Raw genomic sequence first — 17798 nt, forward strand, 5'->3', positions numbered from 1 at the left:
AGGGAGCATCCTGCAGGAAAGGTGCAGAGGTGGAGGAGGTGGTCTGTGCCACTTACGACATTTCCCTTGGCTCACTTTTAAGTAGAATTTTACTGTATTCTTTATGCTTTGTTCTTATTTATTGATAAGCAAAATAAAATCGCCCAGATATTCAGAAATGAAACACAGCTTGCACGTTTATCTGACGGAAACTCATTCTCTTCCCTATAGCCATCTCCTAACTTTGGTTTTTACTTAAACCTTGAGAAAAATTTAAGAAATCGTCTGAGCTTGAACTTGGAGACCAGTTCTTTCTCTGCTCCTTCACAGGAAATGCCCTCGGTGCTATTTCTGAAATGCCAGGGACCACTGAAGCCTTTTCCTAAGCCACTCCCATCGCTCTAGGTCAGGTCCTCACACTGTCAGCATCACGGTTGCATCGGCGTAAGTGGTCTTCCTGTGCTGGTCTCTCGTGGAGCTTGCCTGGCACACAGGAGGGCGCCGCACTTGCTGGCCTCCTTGTGACGGGGTGGGAGTCTGTGACAGGTTGTGGCCAGTGACTGTGAGCACTGAACTGTTATCTCCCTTTGCTACAGGCACTTGTAATTTTCATGATGGGGGAGAATGGCACTAGGAGATAAGGAGCCCTGCCTCCAGCCAACCCACGAGGGACAGTGAGTGTAAGCAAGAAAGGAGTTTGTGCTCAGCCAGAGACGACTCCAGTGCTGTGACCACAGCATGACCTGACCTGTCCTAGATGCACTCCTCCACCCTCCCTGAACACTGTCGCCAACTCGCCCGGTCTCGTCACCCCCGTCCAAGGAACTCCTCGTCTGCCACTAAAGGCTCTTATCCACTGCAGCTGACGCTTCTTTTAGCCTCGACTGCTGCTTCTCCCCTGAACGGTAAACGGCCCCGTAAGCACACTGCACACACTGCACAGGGCCATGCCGTGGGTCCAGTGCTGGCCTCCCTGTTGTGCCCATGGTCGGCATGGACAACAGGTGAACAGCAGAACTGAAATCCCAATGAGGATTTCTGCTCAGCATTCACCGTGTCCACCGTGGCTGAGTTTTCCACACTGAGTCGTCCCAGTTCTATTCTCTCTGGGCTCTTCTCACTTTGTCCTTCCTGACAACTGGCCTGCTGCATGAATTCTGTCTCCTGCTCTCTGAGCTGAGCTGCAGGTAATGCCCTCATGTCCTCTGCCAGCTGAGCCACTCCGACTTCCTTCCAGGGCTGCAGCACGGTGCAGGGTCCACTACCCTGGATTCCAGTTCCTCCCTGTTTGGAGCCCTGTAGTTTGGGAAGGCTCCTTGTGCATTCAACTAGACCCTGAACACGTTAACTTCATAGAATCGAGCATTTCTGGGCAGTAAAGAGTAGGAAGACTATCAGGTTATCTCAGAAAAGCCCCAGTGCCAAAAACAGAACTTCTAGTACTGTGTTTTGCACATACGTTTTATTTGTCTCATAGGTGAATATTTGCCAATATGTACATAACCACATAGAGCGAGCACTAGATTGAGAGCAAAGTATTTGGGTTCTCATATGCAAAGCCACTGACCGCCTGTGAGGGGTTAGGCAAAGCAGTTCATCTGAGCTCGGCTCCCTTGACCATAAAACGAGGCTCTTCAGACCTGTGTGGCCCACCACACGGGCTTATTGCAAAGTCCAAATGCAGAGACATATGAAAGTGCTATGAGTACAGCTTGGAGCAAAACAGGGAACTAGAACAAGTAACAGCAATCGACTTTTCAAGTTGAGGAATGCTTATCCCGCCCTTGGGTTGTACCGATGTCCTGATGGAGCCAACGAGCGAGTGAGGAAAGGCTGGTCACGGAGAGCGGAGGTGCCCTCCTTCCCTGGGGCCGGAGCAGGACCGCCGTGGCTTCCTAAGCATCACGGAGGTGCCAGAGACCCGCCAGCAAGAACGCGCTCTCAGAAGCACAAGGGCCAAACGTCCCACGTTTATTTACATCTGAAATGTGTTTAATACAGTTACGACGGGTGTAGTGCAAACACCTGACAGCAGCAAGACCTTCTGAGGAACCGGATGTTGGCTACAGTATATCATGCAAGGATCTCTATATACACAAGAGGATGTCTTACAAACAAACAGAAAAGTATAAAACGTGTTCCGGGATAAATACAAGATACAAAATGCAAAAAGAAAACGCCAAACAGAAACCCAAAAGCACAGCTCTCACCAAGAGCTGCCGCCGAAGGGCCGCGGGAGCTCAGCTTATCCACGGCGGGGGCGCGAGGCCGGTCGGCTCGGGGCTTCACCCGGTGGCCGCGGGCCACGCGCTGGCTGCTGCATTGATACGTCGGTGGCTGGAGGTGTGCATCCCAACTCTAGGTTCCAGAACATTTGGCAGTAGCACCCACAGCAGGAAATGCCAACTGTTTGGACAGCAAAGGGTTAAGTTGACTGCGACTTGTATTTCCTGTCAAGAGCCGGAGGAATACTTGATATTCTTAGTTGTGTCTCTGTAGTAGTTAATAAATTACGTGACAGAAACCTGGCTGCAGGCAGCTCTGGGTCTAACGACGGGGTTGTAGCCGGGGGTAGTCCAGCCCTTTCGGCTCCGTGTCTCCGTGGGCTCCGGAAGCCAGCCTCGCCCCCTGCCCTGCCCCGCCACTGCGGGCAAGGCGGCCAGCGGCCAGCCGGCTCCGGCCCGCGCGACCCGGCGGAGACAGCGGGAGGGCCTAGTGTTTGCCGAGACCCGCACTTGCCTACAGGGGATGTAGTGAATTCCAAAAATTAAAAACACTAAAAAAGGCCTTTATTCTAGCCTATACTTGGTGAACACATCCAAATCCGTAACGTACAAAAGGGTGGATCTGAATTCAGGAACTGCCCGTACTAAGAACGCTGTCGTAAAGAAACCGTACAAAAAAAAACGAACCCAAAAAAACAACGGAAAACGTGTTCCACTAAATACTGATACAAACATGTAACAAAGAGTATAAAAAGTTATTCCTTTGAATATATACAAACTCTGACCGTGACCCCGTCCCGCCTGTGCCCCGGGCCCGGCCGAGGAGCAGCCCTGCAGCCGCCGCCCGGGCGAGGCCTCGGCCGCGGCTACTTCTCCGCCGAGCTCATTCTTTTGGACTTGATGAAGGCCATGCCGTGTGTCCGCATGTGCGTGTTTAAGGCAGCTTCCGTTTCAAAGGTTTTCGCACACACTTTGCACTTCCTGTCTGACATGGCGCCGTCGGCGGCCTCGTCGTCGGGGCTCGGCTTGTTCTCCTGCTGGGCGTCCTCGCCGGCCCCGTTCTGCTTGGCCACGGGCTGCGGCTCCTTGAGCTTGTGCACGATGAAGAGGTGGCGCGAGAGCGAGACGTGCGACGTGTAGCACAGGCCGCACTCGCGGCACTGGAAGGAGGAGCCGTCCGAGCGGTGCTGGGGGATGTGCTCGTGGAACTGCAGCAGGTTCTCGGTGGTGAAGCCGCACACGGCGCACTTGTGCACCTTAAACACGTTGATCTTGAGCTTCTTGAGCGGCTGCGTGATGGCCCCGCGTGGAGGCCGGAACTCCAACACTGGTTCTTCCAGCTTCCGCTTGGGACTGGGCACCTGCGGAGAACGACACCCGAGCCGAGACTGAAATGGCGCTGCCGGTGGCTGACAGGTGACCCGGCCTGGGGAGGGCTGGAGCCGGTGGGGGGGGGGGGGGTTGGGGCTGGGCTATCAGAAGCCACGTGTCCCCCCACCCACCCTCCAGGACCTGGGTTCCCCGGAGTCACTGCAGCCAGTGGCACGACAGCAGGCAGAGTGCGCTGATAGGTGACACTGCGAGGGGGACCAGCCCCAGTGAGGGGAAGCGCTCAGGGGAGAGCAGGCCGGGGTACGGGGGGAGACGGGAGGGCTGGGGCATTGGCTTTCCCCGTGGCTAGGCTGCAGGGTGGGCTGAGACCTGCTGGGTGCACTGCCCCCCCCCCCCACGTACTTCACTGCTGTGCTGGCCCCGTCTTCCTCTTCAGCTCTCTAAGCCCCTACCCCCTCAGAACCCCCAGACCCCCTACCAACGAGGCGCCTCCTCTCCTTGCTCTGCGCTGTCTCTCCTTCCCTGGGCCCAGGGCAGCTGCCACCCGGCCTTGGCCCGAAGCTCCCTTTGTGTGCACGTGCCTCAACTGCCCCAGAGCTCCGGTGTGTTGAGTCTGGCTTGTCTTCTGCTGAGACTGCTGGAAAAGGCAGCCATGCCCCTTCCCAGGTACACGCCACACCTCTCACCCGGTGGCTGCAGGATCTTGGGCCTTTGCCACCTGCAGCGCCTGGCACACACCCCTGGGTACAGGCTCATAGGTGACAGGGGGCTTCAAAGAAGACGTGAAAAACGTGGACTATCAACTCCATTTTTCCACTCTGCAGTTGTGGGAAGTTTATGCAAGGACTTGAGAACTTTTGAATCAAAGCCATCTTCACACCCACTTTTTGAAGACCCCTTATGCTACTGCCTGCTTGAAGCCCACTGTCAGTCACCGGAGCAGTGGAGCACAAACTTGACTTCTACCACTGCCAAGGGCATGAAGGAGCCGGTGCTTACTAGGTGCCCATGGAAGCAAGTCAGCTGCGTTCATTCCCCCGGCTGAGCGCAGCTCCCCAAGTCAGCATACCCTTGGGAGAGCCAAAATCGCACTCAAGCCCTAAAGCTGCTGCTGGGAGGATGAGAACAGGGCCTTCCGGAGCAAGACAAGAGGCCAGCGTGGGGGCGGCGGGCATGAGCCACCGCTGTGCACCTCTGCATTAAGACTGGAGGTGGAGAGAACGGGGCGGGCAGCGGCGATGTGACCACCTCGGGGCCACTGTCTGACCTTGGCGTCCTCCTTTATTCCCGCCTCCTCCTCGGTGGTGGCCTCTGCCATTTCCTTCAGGTCGGGGTCCTTGATCCCGTGCATGAGCTGGATGTGTTTCTCCAGCATGAGCCGTTTGGTGAAGGTCCGCCGGGAGTCCGGGCAGTGCCTGTGCAGCAGAGAGGAGGCCGGTCAGCCCCACCACACCTCCCCACCACGCTCAGAGATGGCTGTCCACACCGGGGGTGCAAGGGGAAGCAAGCAAGGGGGCTAGGGCTCGAACCTTCCAGCTCGGGAAAGAACGGGACATGTGCTCCCCCTAGGACCAGCCTAAGTGGGCTCAGAGGGGATGTTTCCTAGCTTGGGTTAAACTAGTACTTAATGTCTAATTCCAGATGGCTGGAACTTTGAAGGAGAGAATGTCAGGTTTCCAGGGTATTCTCGGCATTTGCGTCATGACTGATGCTCGCCTTTCACGCTGTGTTACCAGTGTCCGGTTCACTGGCCTCATCAAGGCACCAATCAACATGTGTGCTCAAACTCACTCAAACACATCTGCTTGTGTAATAGATGAAAATATCAGGCAACTTCCAACAGCTCATGGAAAAACCATGCGTGGACTGCCAATTTCTTTCCTTTTTTTTTTTTTTTTTGCATGAAAAGAAACATTCCTTCATTTCCGTGAAACTTTTTGAAATACCCTTGGGTTTGTGAATTTCCCTAAAATCTTTTATTTGAAACACTGAGCTTCTATCTACTGGGTCACTACCCAGATGGCCACAACAGTTGGAACTGGGCCAGGCTGAAGCCAGGAGCTCCATCCCAGGCTCCCAAACACTTGGGCCATCTTCTGCCTTCACAGGGGAGCTGAATTGGAAGTGGAGCAGCTGGGACTTGAATTGGCACTTGGCCAATAGAGTGAGCCGAGAAAGGGCCGCTCTGTCTGCTATGGTAGGTTTCAGCCAGGAGGCAAAGGGTCCAGCCAAGGACTGAATCCCTGACCGGGCCCTGCAGGGCCTCCCCTGAAGCCGTGAGTAAAACAAGTGGCCTGGCAGCACTGGCCGGCTGACACTGCATGTGCAGAGCCCAGGGGAAGCATATTCAAACTGCCACCTCCTATAACAAAACACAGGCTCCTCTGGGTTTGTGCCGTGTGCGCTGGGTGAAGTTGCCACCTGCAGTGCCAGCATCCTGTAAGGGCACCAGTTTGAGTCCTGGCTGTTCCATTTCCAATCCAGCTCCCTGCTTATGTTCCTGTCTTCAGCCTGGACCAGTTCTGGCCTTTGTGGCCTTCTGGAGAGTGAACTAGCAAATGGAAGCTCTCTAACTCTTTCAAATAAATAAAAACCAAGGCACAGGCTCCTGGTTAAATGATAAGAGCCTTGGAGCCGGCACAGTGGGCTTAGCCACTGCGTGCAGCACTGGCATCCCACATGGTCCTGCTGCCCTACTTTTGGATCCAGCCACCTGTCTAATGTGCCTGGGAGGACCATGGATGGCTCAGGTCCTGGGGCCCCTGCATCCACAGAGGAGACCCAGATGGAGCTCTTAGCCAATGTGGCTATTTGAGGAATGAACTAGCAGATGGACTGTCTCTACCTCTGCCTTTCAAATACAGAAGACCTTCCGCCAGCTTCCCTGTATGGGTCTTCTGGTACCTGAAGCAGGACTTACGAGCAGGTGTAGACTTTCCTGATGCCTTTGTGCTTGATCCTGTTGTGGCGGCAGAGGCTGTGCGACGAGCTGAACGACTTGTCACACTGGCGACATGGGTGTTTCTTCATTTGCTTTACAGGGAGAAAAGAGAAGCACATTAAACATTAAGAATTCTTTCATAATGGCTTAAGTTAAGTAATTATTTAGGAACATAACTTCTAAAGACAATAAAAGAAGGACTAGGGTGACCATGAATGGGCTAATTTTCATCATTCAGGGCTAACACTGTGGCATAGCAGGTTAAGTCACAGCCTGCAACATCGGCATCCCATAGGGAAGCTGGTTCAAGTCCCGGCTGTTCCACTTCCATTCCAGCTCCTTGCTGATGCACCTACAAAAGCAGCAGAGGATGAGCCGAGTGCTTGGGCTCTTGCACCCATGTGGGAGACCCAGAGGAAGCTCCTGGCATCAGCCTGGCCCAGCCCCAGCCATTTGGGGAGTGAACCAGCAGATGGAAGATCACTCTTTCAAATTTTTTAAAAAATCATTTCTTAAAAAATCTGAGAGGCAGAGTTAGAGATCTTCCTTCCACTGGTTCGCTCCCTAAATGGCCCCAAGGGCAGAGGCTGGGCCAGGCCGAAGTCAGGAGCCAGGAGCCTCTTCTTGGTCTCTCACATGGGTGCCGGGGCCCAGGCTCCTCAGCAGGGAGCTGGAATGGAAGTGAGGCAGCTGAGACTTGGACCGGTGCCCATATGGGATGCCAGCACCACAGATGGCTTAACCTGCTTCACCACAATGTGGGCCCCAAATTTTATCATTAAGATTAAAAACTTTCAGAGAAAACATTTTTAAGATTTATTTATTCGAAAGTCTGCGTTACACAGAGAAGGAGAGGCAGAGAGAGAGGTCTTTATCTGCTGATTCATTCCCCAAATGACGGCAAAGGCCAGAGCTGCACTGATCCAAAGCCGGGAGCTTCCTTCAGGTCTCCCACATCAGTGCAGGGGCCCAAGGACTCGGGCCATCTTCCACTGCTTTTCCAGGCCACAGCAGAGAGCTGGATCAGAAGTGGAGCAGCTGGGACTTGAACCAGTGCCGATATGGGATGCTGGCACTGCAAGTGGTGGGCTTTACCCGCTATGCCACAGTGCAGGCCCAAAGAAAACTTATTCTTTTTAAAAGTTATTTGAGGGGCCAGCACTGTAGTACAGTAGCTTAATCCTCCACCTGCAGCATCCCATATGGGCTCCTCTTCCAATCCATCCCTCTGCTATGGCCTGGGAAAGCACTTGGGCCATCCTCCACTGCTTGGGCCCCTGCATGCATGTGGGAGGCCTGGAAGAAGCTCCTGGATTCGGATCAGTGCAGTTCTGGCCATTGTGGCCATTTGAGGAGTAAAAGACCTTTCTGTCTCTTCTCCCCGTCACTGTCTAACTATTCCTCTCAAATAATTTTTTTGAGGCACAGAGAGAGTTCATTTATTTCCTTACCCAAATGCCCTTAATGGCACCTTTTGATACAAAAATTTTTGAAATCCAGTAAGTTTTTCCAGGAGACTTTTGCAGATCGCTTCTCTGCAGGGGTTTCAGTTTTTTTGCAGCGCCAGGGTGAGCGCTTGGCACAGCCGCTGTGATGCCATCTGGACCACCCCATCCTGCTGTGGGTGCCCAGACCGCAGTCCCAGCTCCCCTCCCAGTCCTGCCTTCCTACTATTGCTGTCTGCACCTGGGAGACAGCACAGGATGGCACACATCCTGGGTTCGTGCCACCTACATGGGAGATCTGGGTTGCATTATGGGCTCCTTACTTTAGCCTGATCCAGTCCTGGCTGCTGGGGCAATTTAGAGTGAACCAGCAGATGCAAGATTTCTCTGCCTTTCAAATAACATGAAAGCAAATGAAGGAAAAAATTTTGCACAAAAGTCTTCCATTACCTTTTCAAGCACCGTCATATAAAAGCTTTTCTAGAAGGTTTAGTGGGAGGCCAGTGCTGTGGTGTGGCATGTAAAGCCAGCGCCTGTGGTACCGGCTCCCAATATGGGCACTGGCTCAAGTCCTGGCTGCTCCACTTAAGATTCACCTCTCTGCTACGGTCTGGGAAAGCAGAAGAAAATGGCACAAGTGCTTGGGCCCCTGCACCGGTGTGGGAAACCAGGAAGAAGCTCCTGGCTTCAGACTGGCCCAGCCCCGGCTGTCACGGCCATTTAGGGAGTGAACCACCAAATGGAAGCCTGCCCACCCACCTACCCCTCTGCCTCTGCATTTCAAATAAATTTTTTTTTTTTTAAAGTTTAATGGGTAGGAAAGCTTGATTTTTTTTTCTCATTTAAATGTTTTCCACTTTGCCCAAGACATAATTATGGTAATTCAATGTGGACACTACGAAGTACATTAGTGGCTTAACTTGAAAATCTTTTGGTATGACATGCATAGCAACTAAACAATGTCATATCATGAGGAAATTAAATTTCAGAGAACTGTCAGCGTGTGAATGGAATCAGAATTGGCTCGCCCCTCATTAAAAATAAGGCAAAACAGGAATAAGCTGTCATATGTAGTAGAAGTGTTTGCCTGGAAGAGATGTATGCAAGTGCGAGCTGAGTGGTGAGGAACGATTAAGAGGACTTTGGTCGTTCACTTGAACCGTACGCCGTCCTTCCGACAGGTGAACAAACCTACCTAGGGGGCTGAGAATCCGGCTCTGGGCACCCGCGGGCATTGGCCACGCCCTCCTCTCCTGGGAGGTGGGGCCACTGCTGCTGGAAGACGGGACAGACACCACTGGGTAAGCGTGCCGGGCAGTGAGGCCACACGTCCACGCTCACTTTGTAAAGGAGGGAAAATCACTGCCTCTCAAATACAGCGAACCAGGCCAGGAAGGATGCAGAAGCATCTTGCACCCTGGCAAGGAATTTTCTTCCAGTTAAAAATAAAACCTGTACCACTGCTTTTACTTCCTAAGCATATCATCTCAGGGAGGAGGCAGGAGGGGATGCGGAGAACCAAGCTGCTAACTAGTTGGAGCCTCCTGAGAGGCACTGTGCCTGCCACCATGGTTGCGCCTTCACCTGTCTGGTTCACACGAAACAGACCCCCAGGAAGCCCTAGGCCCTGCTATCAGCATTTGCACAGTCAAGAGAATCAACCGGCCTCTACTCATGTTGTAATAAAACTTTAGGAACAGAATCGGGAAGGAACAGTAGTTCAGAAGTATTCAAAACGGACTAGGTATTGGATTCTCATACACGAGGTCACCCAGGCTGCTGGAACCCAAGCATCTCCCCGGGGGAAGGGACGTGGAGCTGAGCACGAGCCGGCGACAGGCCCCAGAGAACGGGAAACTGGATTTTTCTTAAGGTGAAAAAAAGGTTTACTTTTCTATTTCTTGCTATTTATAGTTATTACTATCAAGACTTTAATAGAGAAATGCCAATGAGGAAATCCTTAGTTGCTTTGGAGGGCAGCTTGGCTGAATCTATAATTACTTTCAAAAGACCTGACCATGTTTAGGAAGGACACCTTGATGAAAAAACGCAGAAGTGAACCCTGCAATCCCAAAACAGGGCTTCAGAGTCCCTGGTGACCAGACAGCCGGAGGGCTCAGCACAATGTCCGACTCGACTGCTGTGTTCAGATCGCCTTAACAGTGAGCTTCTCCTGTTTTAAGTACCTCACTTATAGGGCCAGGACTGAGGCGCAGTGGATAAAGCAGCTGCCTGCAGTGCCGGCGTCCCATATGGGTGCTGGTTCGAGATCCAGCTGCTCCACTTCCGATCCAGCTTTCGGCAATGGCCTGGGAAAGCAGAGGAAGATGGCCCAGGCCCTTGGGCCCCTGCACCCACGTGGGGGACCCAGAAGTAGCTCTTAGCATTGGATCAGTGCAGCTCCAGGTGTTGCGGCCAGTTGGGGAGTGAACCAGGGATGGAAGACCTCTCTCTCCTCCTGTCTGTAACTCTGACTTTCAAATAAATAAATCTTAAAAAAAAAAAAAAAAAAAAAAAAACTAATTTATATTGGTAACTTCTGTCTTCAACGTTATGATTTCTGCTGCTATGATAGAAAAATGGCCTAAGTAAGACAAAAATGGAAACAGTGTTAAAGTGTAAGGGGTCAGGGCTGGCACTGTGACGCAGGAGGTTCAGGGGCTGCCAGCACCCCGCATCGGAGCCCCACTTCAGATCTCTGCTAATGCACCTGCGAATAAGCAGATGATGGTCCAAGTACTTGGTCCCCTGCCACCCATGTCAGAGGCCCAGATGTTGTCCCTGGCTCTTAGCTTCTGGCTGTTGCAGCCGCTTGTGGAGTGAACCAGAAGATCTGTCACTGTCTTTTAAATAATTTTTGTAAAGATTTGTTTGAGAGGCCAAGTCACAGGGAGAGAGAGAGGGCTTTCATTTGCTGATTTACTCCCCAAATGGCTGCCAGAGCTGGGCTGATCTGAAGCCAGAAGCCAGGAACAACTTCCAGGTCTCCCACATAGGTGCAAAGGCCTAAGCACTTAGGCCACCTTTCACTGCTTTCCCAAGCCATAAGCTGAGAGCTGGATTGGAAGAGCGGCAGCCGGGAATTTAGGCAGTGCCCCAGCGGCAGCCGCCTAAGTTTTTTTTTTTTTTTTTTTTTAATTTATTCATTTATTTGAAAGGCAGAGTTACACAGAGACAGGCAGAAAGAGAGAGGTCTTCCATCTGCTGGTTCACTCCCCAAATGGCTACAATGGCTGGAGCTGAGCTGATCCAAAGCCAGGCGCTCCCTCTGGGTCTCCCACGTGGGTGCAGGGGCCCAAGCACTTAAGCCATCCTCTGCTGCTTTCCCAGGCCATAGCATAGGTGGTGTGGCTTTACCTGCTATGCCACAGAGCCAGCCCCTCCCCTAAATAATTCTTGAAAAGTGAATGACCGTAGTTGTTTTTTTTTTTTTTTTTGACAGGCAGAGTGGACAGTGAGAGAGAGAGACAGAGAGAAAGGTCTTCCTTTGCCGTTGGTTCACTCTCCAATGGCCGCCGCGGCCGGCGCACTGTGGCCAGCGCACCGCGCTGATCCGAAGGCAGGAGCCAGGTGCTTCTCCTGGTCTCCCATGGGGTGCAGGGCCCAAGCACCTGGGCCATCCTCCACTGCACTCCCTGGCCACAGCAGAGAGCTGGCCTGGAAGAGGGGCAACCGGCACAGAATCCGGCGCCCCGACCGGGACTAGAACCCAGTGTGCCGGCGCTGCTAGGCGGAGGATTAGCCTAGTGAGCCGCGGCACCAGCCTTTTTTTTTTTTTTTAAGATTTTAAGGCTACCTCCCTCCTTCTGGCTCCAATGTTACGGAAGCTGATATTGTGGGAACCAGGCCTCAGAGCAGAAGTTTCTGGAACTAAAATCCAGGGCAGGTGTTGGGTCTAGGGGTTAACAAGCCTGCATCAGAACGCCTGGGCTCAAACCCAGCCTCCACTCCCGATTCCAGCTTCCTGCTCAAGGTACAAGGACAGCAGATGTGTTCAGTTATCCGCTGCACTGCTGTGTATGCTGGCAAAGGCTCCACGGAGCGGCAGAGGAGAACTAGTGCCATCAATCATTCCCCAACACGCGGCACCAGAACGCCACGTGGCTATCGTGAGAGCTGGGGGCCCTCAGTGATCCTCAGGATGAAGAGGAAGACGCACCTGCACACTTGGCACACTGGGGGTCCCCCTTGTTCGCAGGGAGACGCTCCAAGCCCACCAGTGGAGGCCTGCAACTATGGATAGTAACGAACCCTACAGACACAAGGCTTTTTCCTATGACCTCAGACTTTGACCTCGTCACTTAAAGGACGCACGTGTCCGGGTCTTGTCAGCCTACCTGAACTGTGGGCATCATCACACTTGCACCTTGGGGCCATCAACTACGGAACGGGTTATCCAAACACCAGCGCTGCGATAAGTGACAGCCAACTTGAAACCAAGGCAGCTGTGCAGGGCCTTGGGGGAGGGGAAGCCTACACAGCCGGCTACACAGGACAAGGGGGGATTCCCACTCTGAAAGTTACCAACTGTGCTTCTGGAATCTCCGACCCCAGCTGACCATGGGTAACAAACAGCAGAACTTGCAACACTTGCATAAAGAAACTTCAAGAAACCTAAGAAACTCAGGTAACAGGGATGGCAAGGGTAGTAATCAGAGACTTTTCCCTATATTCCTTCCTCTACATTGTAAGGGTTTTTTTGCTTTTTCATTTTATTTGAAAGGCAGAGAGAGAAGCAGGAATCTCCCAACAGCTGGTTCACTCCCCAAATATCCCTAAGGGCTAGGGCTGGGCCAGGCCAAAGCCAGGACCCAGAAGCACAGATGGGGCTCCCCTGTGGCTGGCAGGGGCTCAGCTGCTTGCCCCAGCACCGCGAGCCTCTGAGGTACGCACGTGCAGGCAGTTGAGCTGTGTGTAACCCGGTACCGGCTGTGGGGATCCTGGGGGATGGGGTGGGGGTGGGGTCTGCACTGCTGGGCAAGAGGCATTCCCCTCTTTTTTGTTTCTCATTTGCATTTCTCAAGACTTTTGATATTTTAAGGTTCAAAAAGTAGTCAATGGGCCAGCACTGGGGTGCAGTGTTAGCCCCCCTCTGCAGTGCCTCCTGTTTGGAACCCGGTTTGAGTCCCGGCTGCTCCACTTCCAATCCAGCTCCCGGCTAATGTGCCTGGGAAAGCAGTGGAGGATGCCCCAAGTCCTTGGGCCCCTACACCCATGTAGGAGACCCAGATGAAGCTCCTGGCTTCAGTCTGACCCGGCCCAGCTGCTGTGGCCATTTTGGGAGTGAACCAGCAAATGTCCCTTCTCTCAAATTCTTTCAAATAACTAAATCTTTAAAAAAAAAAAATCAACAGATAAAACGCCTCTTCACAGAGTATACCTCTTCCTCCAAGACAAACCCTGGCTGCTTCAATGCTTGCCCTGGGCCTCCACTCCTCCACTGGCTCCCAGAGCAGAGGAGCAGAGCGTGTACCCGTCTGTGTCCCTGGCACGTGGCACACCCGCAGCACACCTGGGGCACTCCGTTAGCGCTCGCTCTGGGAGCGAAGGAAAGATTAACTGAATACATGGTCAGCTGCCAGGGAAGGAGCCACAGGCGTGCAGAGCAAGGGCGGGACCCAGTGCTGCCCTGAGAGCAGGCACCGTGCACATCTCACAACTCAGCCCAGACAGCAGCAGGAGCCGGCCGAGACCGGAGGGAGGTGGGAGGGACGCAGCCGGCAGGAAGAGCGCTCTTCCCGGTGCCGGAGCTGAGGCGTGGCCGGCAGACAGGTGCAGGGCTCACTGAGGTCGGTGGTGGGCGTGGGAGGAAGGGCCCGGGGAATGGAAGGAATTCCTGCCCCGGGCTTCCCTTGCCAAGGTGCAGCCACACCCGGCACATCCACAGTGCGGGCTTTCATTATCAAAGCAACAAACTCCTATTCGAACTGAGAGCTGGTGGAGCTGGCATTGATGCATATGATGCCAGCATCCCATGTGGGCACTCCCTTCCAGCCCAGCTCCCTGCTAATGCACCTAGGAAAGCAGCAGAAGATGGCCTAAGTGCTGGGTGCCCCTGCCAGCCAACGTGGAGTTGCGGGCTCCCAGCGTCAGCCTGGCCCAGCCCTGGCTGTTGTGGCCATGTGGAGAGTGAACCAGCGGATGGAAGCGCTCTATCCCTTTCTCCCTCCTCCTTTTCAAATAAATACATCGTAAAATACTTCAGATACCTGCATGGATTTTCATGCTTCTACGTTCCTCTAAATGAGTACAGCACATTCTGCGTAAGTGGACCACAATTTCTCTTCTATTAACAATTCAGGTTGTTTCAAATTCTAATTATAGAAATGTCTGGAGCGGGCCAGTGCCTGTGTATAAATTCCATAATCCTTCCTGTGGAGGAGTGCGAGGTGTTCAGGCTGCCTGGCGCTGCTGGCCCCAGTGCCCTCAGGATTTACGTGACCCCCACTGCCAAAGGGCAGCGCTCGTCCACCACACGGCTTCAGCACCAGATCAGTGCTCGCCTCTGCCACGCGGCAGGGAGGATGCATTTCCCACGGTTTCCCCACGGCCTCTCGATGCTGAGCGCCCACACGCATATCCCTTGGCTGTCTGTGTTTCTGCAGCAAACTGCCCAACCACATCCTCTGCGCAGTTTTCCATGGAGTGAGGGCGGGGGCCGGCGCTGTCAGGACAGACCGTGGGGGGGTGGGGGGGGCTATGTGGTGTGAACAGGATCGATGGGCACACCATTCCGGCTGGCTATGGTCCAGGCCATGAACCCAGAGGGGATGCCGTGGACAGTGCAGGGGACAAGGCACAGCTCTTCAAGGCAGACAGCCGACAGGGTGTGCGATGTGCTCGGGTGGGTGCGTAAGGAGACAGACAGAGGGGCCAAAGGTCACTCCAACTTCTCTGGCCTGGGCACCAGACAGAACAGAGTTGCCAAGGATTGCCTGGGAAGCACTCGGGGGAGGCAGGTTGGGGGGTGCAGAGGAATCAAGGGTTACACTGGGTATGTAAGCTTTGAGAGGCCCACTGGAGAGCTGGATAGAGGCTAGAAAAGCCGTCAAGGAATTGGGTCCAGGTCAGAGACACGAATCTGGGAGCTGTTAGAACACAGACGGCATTTAAAGCACGAACTGGCTGGGAATTTTCCAAGAGGGAAGAGACACATCAACGCAAACAGGCTGGAATGACGAGAAGGGCTGAGCTGGGCTAGCAGTGTGCTAGACGCAAACCAACAGAGACAGAACATAGCATCCTGGGGGCTGGGCAGAGAAAGCATCTCGGGAAGGACCCACCAGACAACGGCTTAGGACAGGTCAAGCACAACAACTAAGAAAGCCAGGATCCTGGGGCCGGCGCTGCGGCGTAGCGGGTAAAGCTGGCATCCCACATGGGCGCTGGTTAAACTCTTGGCTGCTCCACTCTTTTTAAAGATTTATTTATTTTACTTGGAAGACAGAGTTAGAGAGAGAGGTAGAGACAGAGAGAGGTCTTCCATCTGCTGGTTCACTCCCCAGATGGCCGCAATGGCCAGAGCTGCGCCGATCCAAAGCCAGGAGACAGGTGCCAGGAGCTTCTTCTTGATCTCCCACATGAGTGCAGGGGCCCAAGGACTTGGGCCATTTTCCACTGCTTTCCCAGGCCATAGCAGAGAGCTGGATGGGAAGTGGAGCAGCTGGGTCTTGAACCGGCACCCATATGGGATGCCGGCGCTTCAGGTCAGGGCATTAACCCGCTGTGCCAGCTCCCTGCTCATGGCCTAGGAAGGCAGTGGAAGATGGTCCAAGTGCTTGGATCCCTGCCATCCACGTGGGAGACCAGGCAGCTCCCAGCTTCGGCCTGGCCCAGCCACAGTCATTGCAGCCATTTGGGGAGTACACTAGCAGATGGAAAATTCTGTTTCTCCATAACTCTGTCTTTCAAACAAACAAACAAACAAAGAAGCCAAGACGCTAGGCTAGGAAGAAGTCAGTGCAGACCTTGACAAGATGCCGTTGATAGAATGGGAAGCCCAAAGCAGCCAGGGGAGGGGAAGTGGGCAGTGTTGGGGAATGTGGTCTAAGAGGCAGAACAGGCAGCCGGAGGGGAGTGCAGATGGGATGCTGGCTTCAGAGGTCCATGGCATGCTGTCCCAGCTGAGAGCTGGGGCAAACTGAAGATGCAGGAGAGAGGACAGGTGTGGGTGTGAGGTCCCTGAGCGCTCGACAAGGGGGCCCCGATGCAGGGACACAGGCACCCTCGCAAGGGAAGAGCCAGCCAGTCTGTCCTTAGCGTCACCCAGAGCTCAGACTTCGAGACTGTCCACAGCCTGTCTTGCCTGCCTGCACCTGCTTCCCCTAGGAGTTCACACACCTTCCCTTCGGGGCCAACTTCACGGCTGCTGAACACAGGCGCGCGCCTCCCCTGGCCGGGTCAAGCAGGCTTTGCCCTCTCCAAGGCCCCGTAAGCCATGCACGCCCAGCTCCCGGGCGGCCCCGCCTGTGTGTCTCTCGCATGGCCACCAGAGCGAACCCACGGAAACGCACAGCCGGCTGGGTCCCTGCTCTGCTGGCAGCCTACCTGGTGCTGTGTAGCTCCGAGGAGTGAGGCCCATGCGTCCACCTCCCTGGGCCCAGTCTCCTCTGCGGACTGTCCAGCACATGCTCCCCACGCACGGCTGGCACCGTGTGCGCTCTCCTCGTCTCGCTGCTGTGTGCTGGGCAGGTCCCTCTCCTGTGTGCTCCCTGTGCCACTCTGGGAAGCCTTCCCTGGCATCTCCCGCCCTCTGCAGGCCCCTGCACTCTCCGCTTCCTGGAACCTTCCACCATTCCAGTTCTCTCCCTGCAGCACACTGCGCCTCTCATGCGAGCCGACCTGCCTGTGAGGGCTTTGAAGGCCACACTGCGTTCTACTGTCCTGCTGCTCACCCCTCTCAAGCACCGAATCGCACCCCTCCTTGGGGTTCCTCTCACTCAACTCCAACACTGGCGTCAGCCCAGCTGCGAGTGTCTGTTGGACTCACGCTACGGGCTACACTCCATTTGTACTGTCCCACAAGATCTATGGTGCAACAAGATCTATGGTGCAAGTCGCCAAGTGCTTACTGAATCTAACAAGTGCAAACTGAAGACAGAAATGGAGCACTCCCCTGCAGTATAAAGAAACGGCCTGTTCTGGCTGCAGACTCGGACATTTTACCCATAAAGTACATGGACCCAAACCAACCAAAGTGAGAAAGCTGAACGGTCTTTTAAAACGTCTACAGTCTAATGTGTGCCCAGTAACACAGCTTTTCTACAGAATGGAAATGTACTGTGTATATATTACACTTCAATGAAAGAGTTTTTAAAGATGCACCAAAACACTATTAGCAAATTTAATAAATGAATAAAAGCTGAATTCTCTTCAGGGTTTTCAAGGGGATAATAAACCCCGCGCTTCACAGGTACTCCAGTTTCTCCATTTATTCACGTCAGATCTCGACAGACTCCGCGTGTGTGCCCAGCACTCCTGCCGTGTGAGCAGCACCTCCCGTCGTCTATGGTACATTACAGCACCTAACCCTGCTGACCCAAGCCACCCACGCCACAAGACAAGCAGCCTCCCCCTGGTGGCTCATCAATCTCAAGTTCTTACATAGAAGTCCACAGCGAGCTCACTGGCGAGACTGCCCAGCTCATGTCACTCTATCCAAGACTACACCCCCAGGAGGTCTCTGATGGGAATAGCACAGGTCCTACACGTGAAAGGCTCAAGTAGCCAAACTTCTGAGTGCTGAAAGTGATCACACTTCCAGGCACCTACCACTCAGAACTGAGTCAGACCGGGGAAAGTTAAGCACAGAGTATAAATTTAGACAAGTGACTGGCGGACGCTTTCTGTAAAGGGCCAGACGATAAATACGTCAGG

The 17798-nt window shown here is 53.8% G+C and overlaps 1 protein-coding gene across 21 annotated transcripts in view; it reads right to left on the bottom strand.

Moving 5' to 3' along the window:
• Nucleotides 1-1422: 1422 nt before the first annotated feature.
• The window catches only part of ZNF532 (zinc finger protein 532), a 116930-nt gene continuing 100554 nt past the window's right edge, over nt 1423-17798 (bottom strand). For all 21 annotated transcript variants that reach the window (XM_070050105.1, XM_070050106.1, XM_070050107.1 and 18 more), the window contains 3 exons: nt 6457-6569; nt 4804-4951; nt 1423-3565 (listed from right to left, as the gene is read on the bottom strand). In XM_070050105.1, coding sequence (XP_069906206.1) covers nt 3071-3565; nt 4804-4951; nt 6457-6569 — 756 coding nt within the window. In that variant the 3' untranslated portion in view covers nt 1423-3070. The remainder of the gene's footprint in view (nt 3566-4803; nt 4952-6456; nt 6570-17798) is intronic.

This window comes from Oryctolagus cuniculus, chromosome 10, assembly GCF_964237555.1.
Source record: "Oryctolagus cuniculus chromosome 10, mOryCun1.1, whole genome shotgun sequence".
Taxonomy (NCBI): Eukaryota; Metazoa; Chordata; class Mammalia; order Lagomorpha; family Leporidae; genus Oryctolagus; species Oryctolagus cuniculus.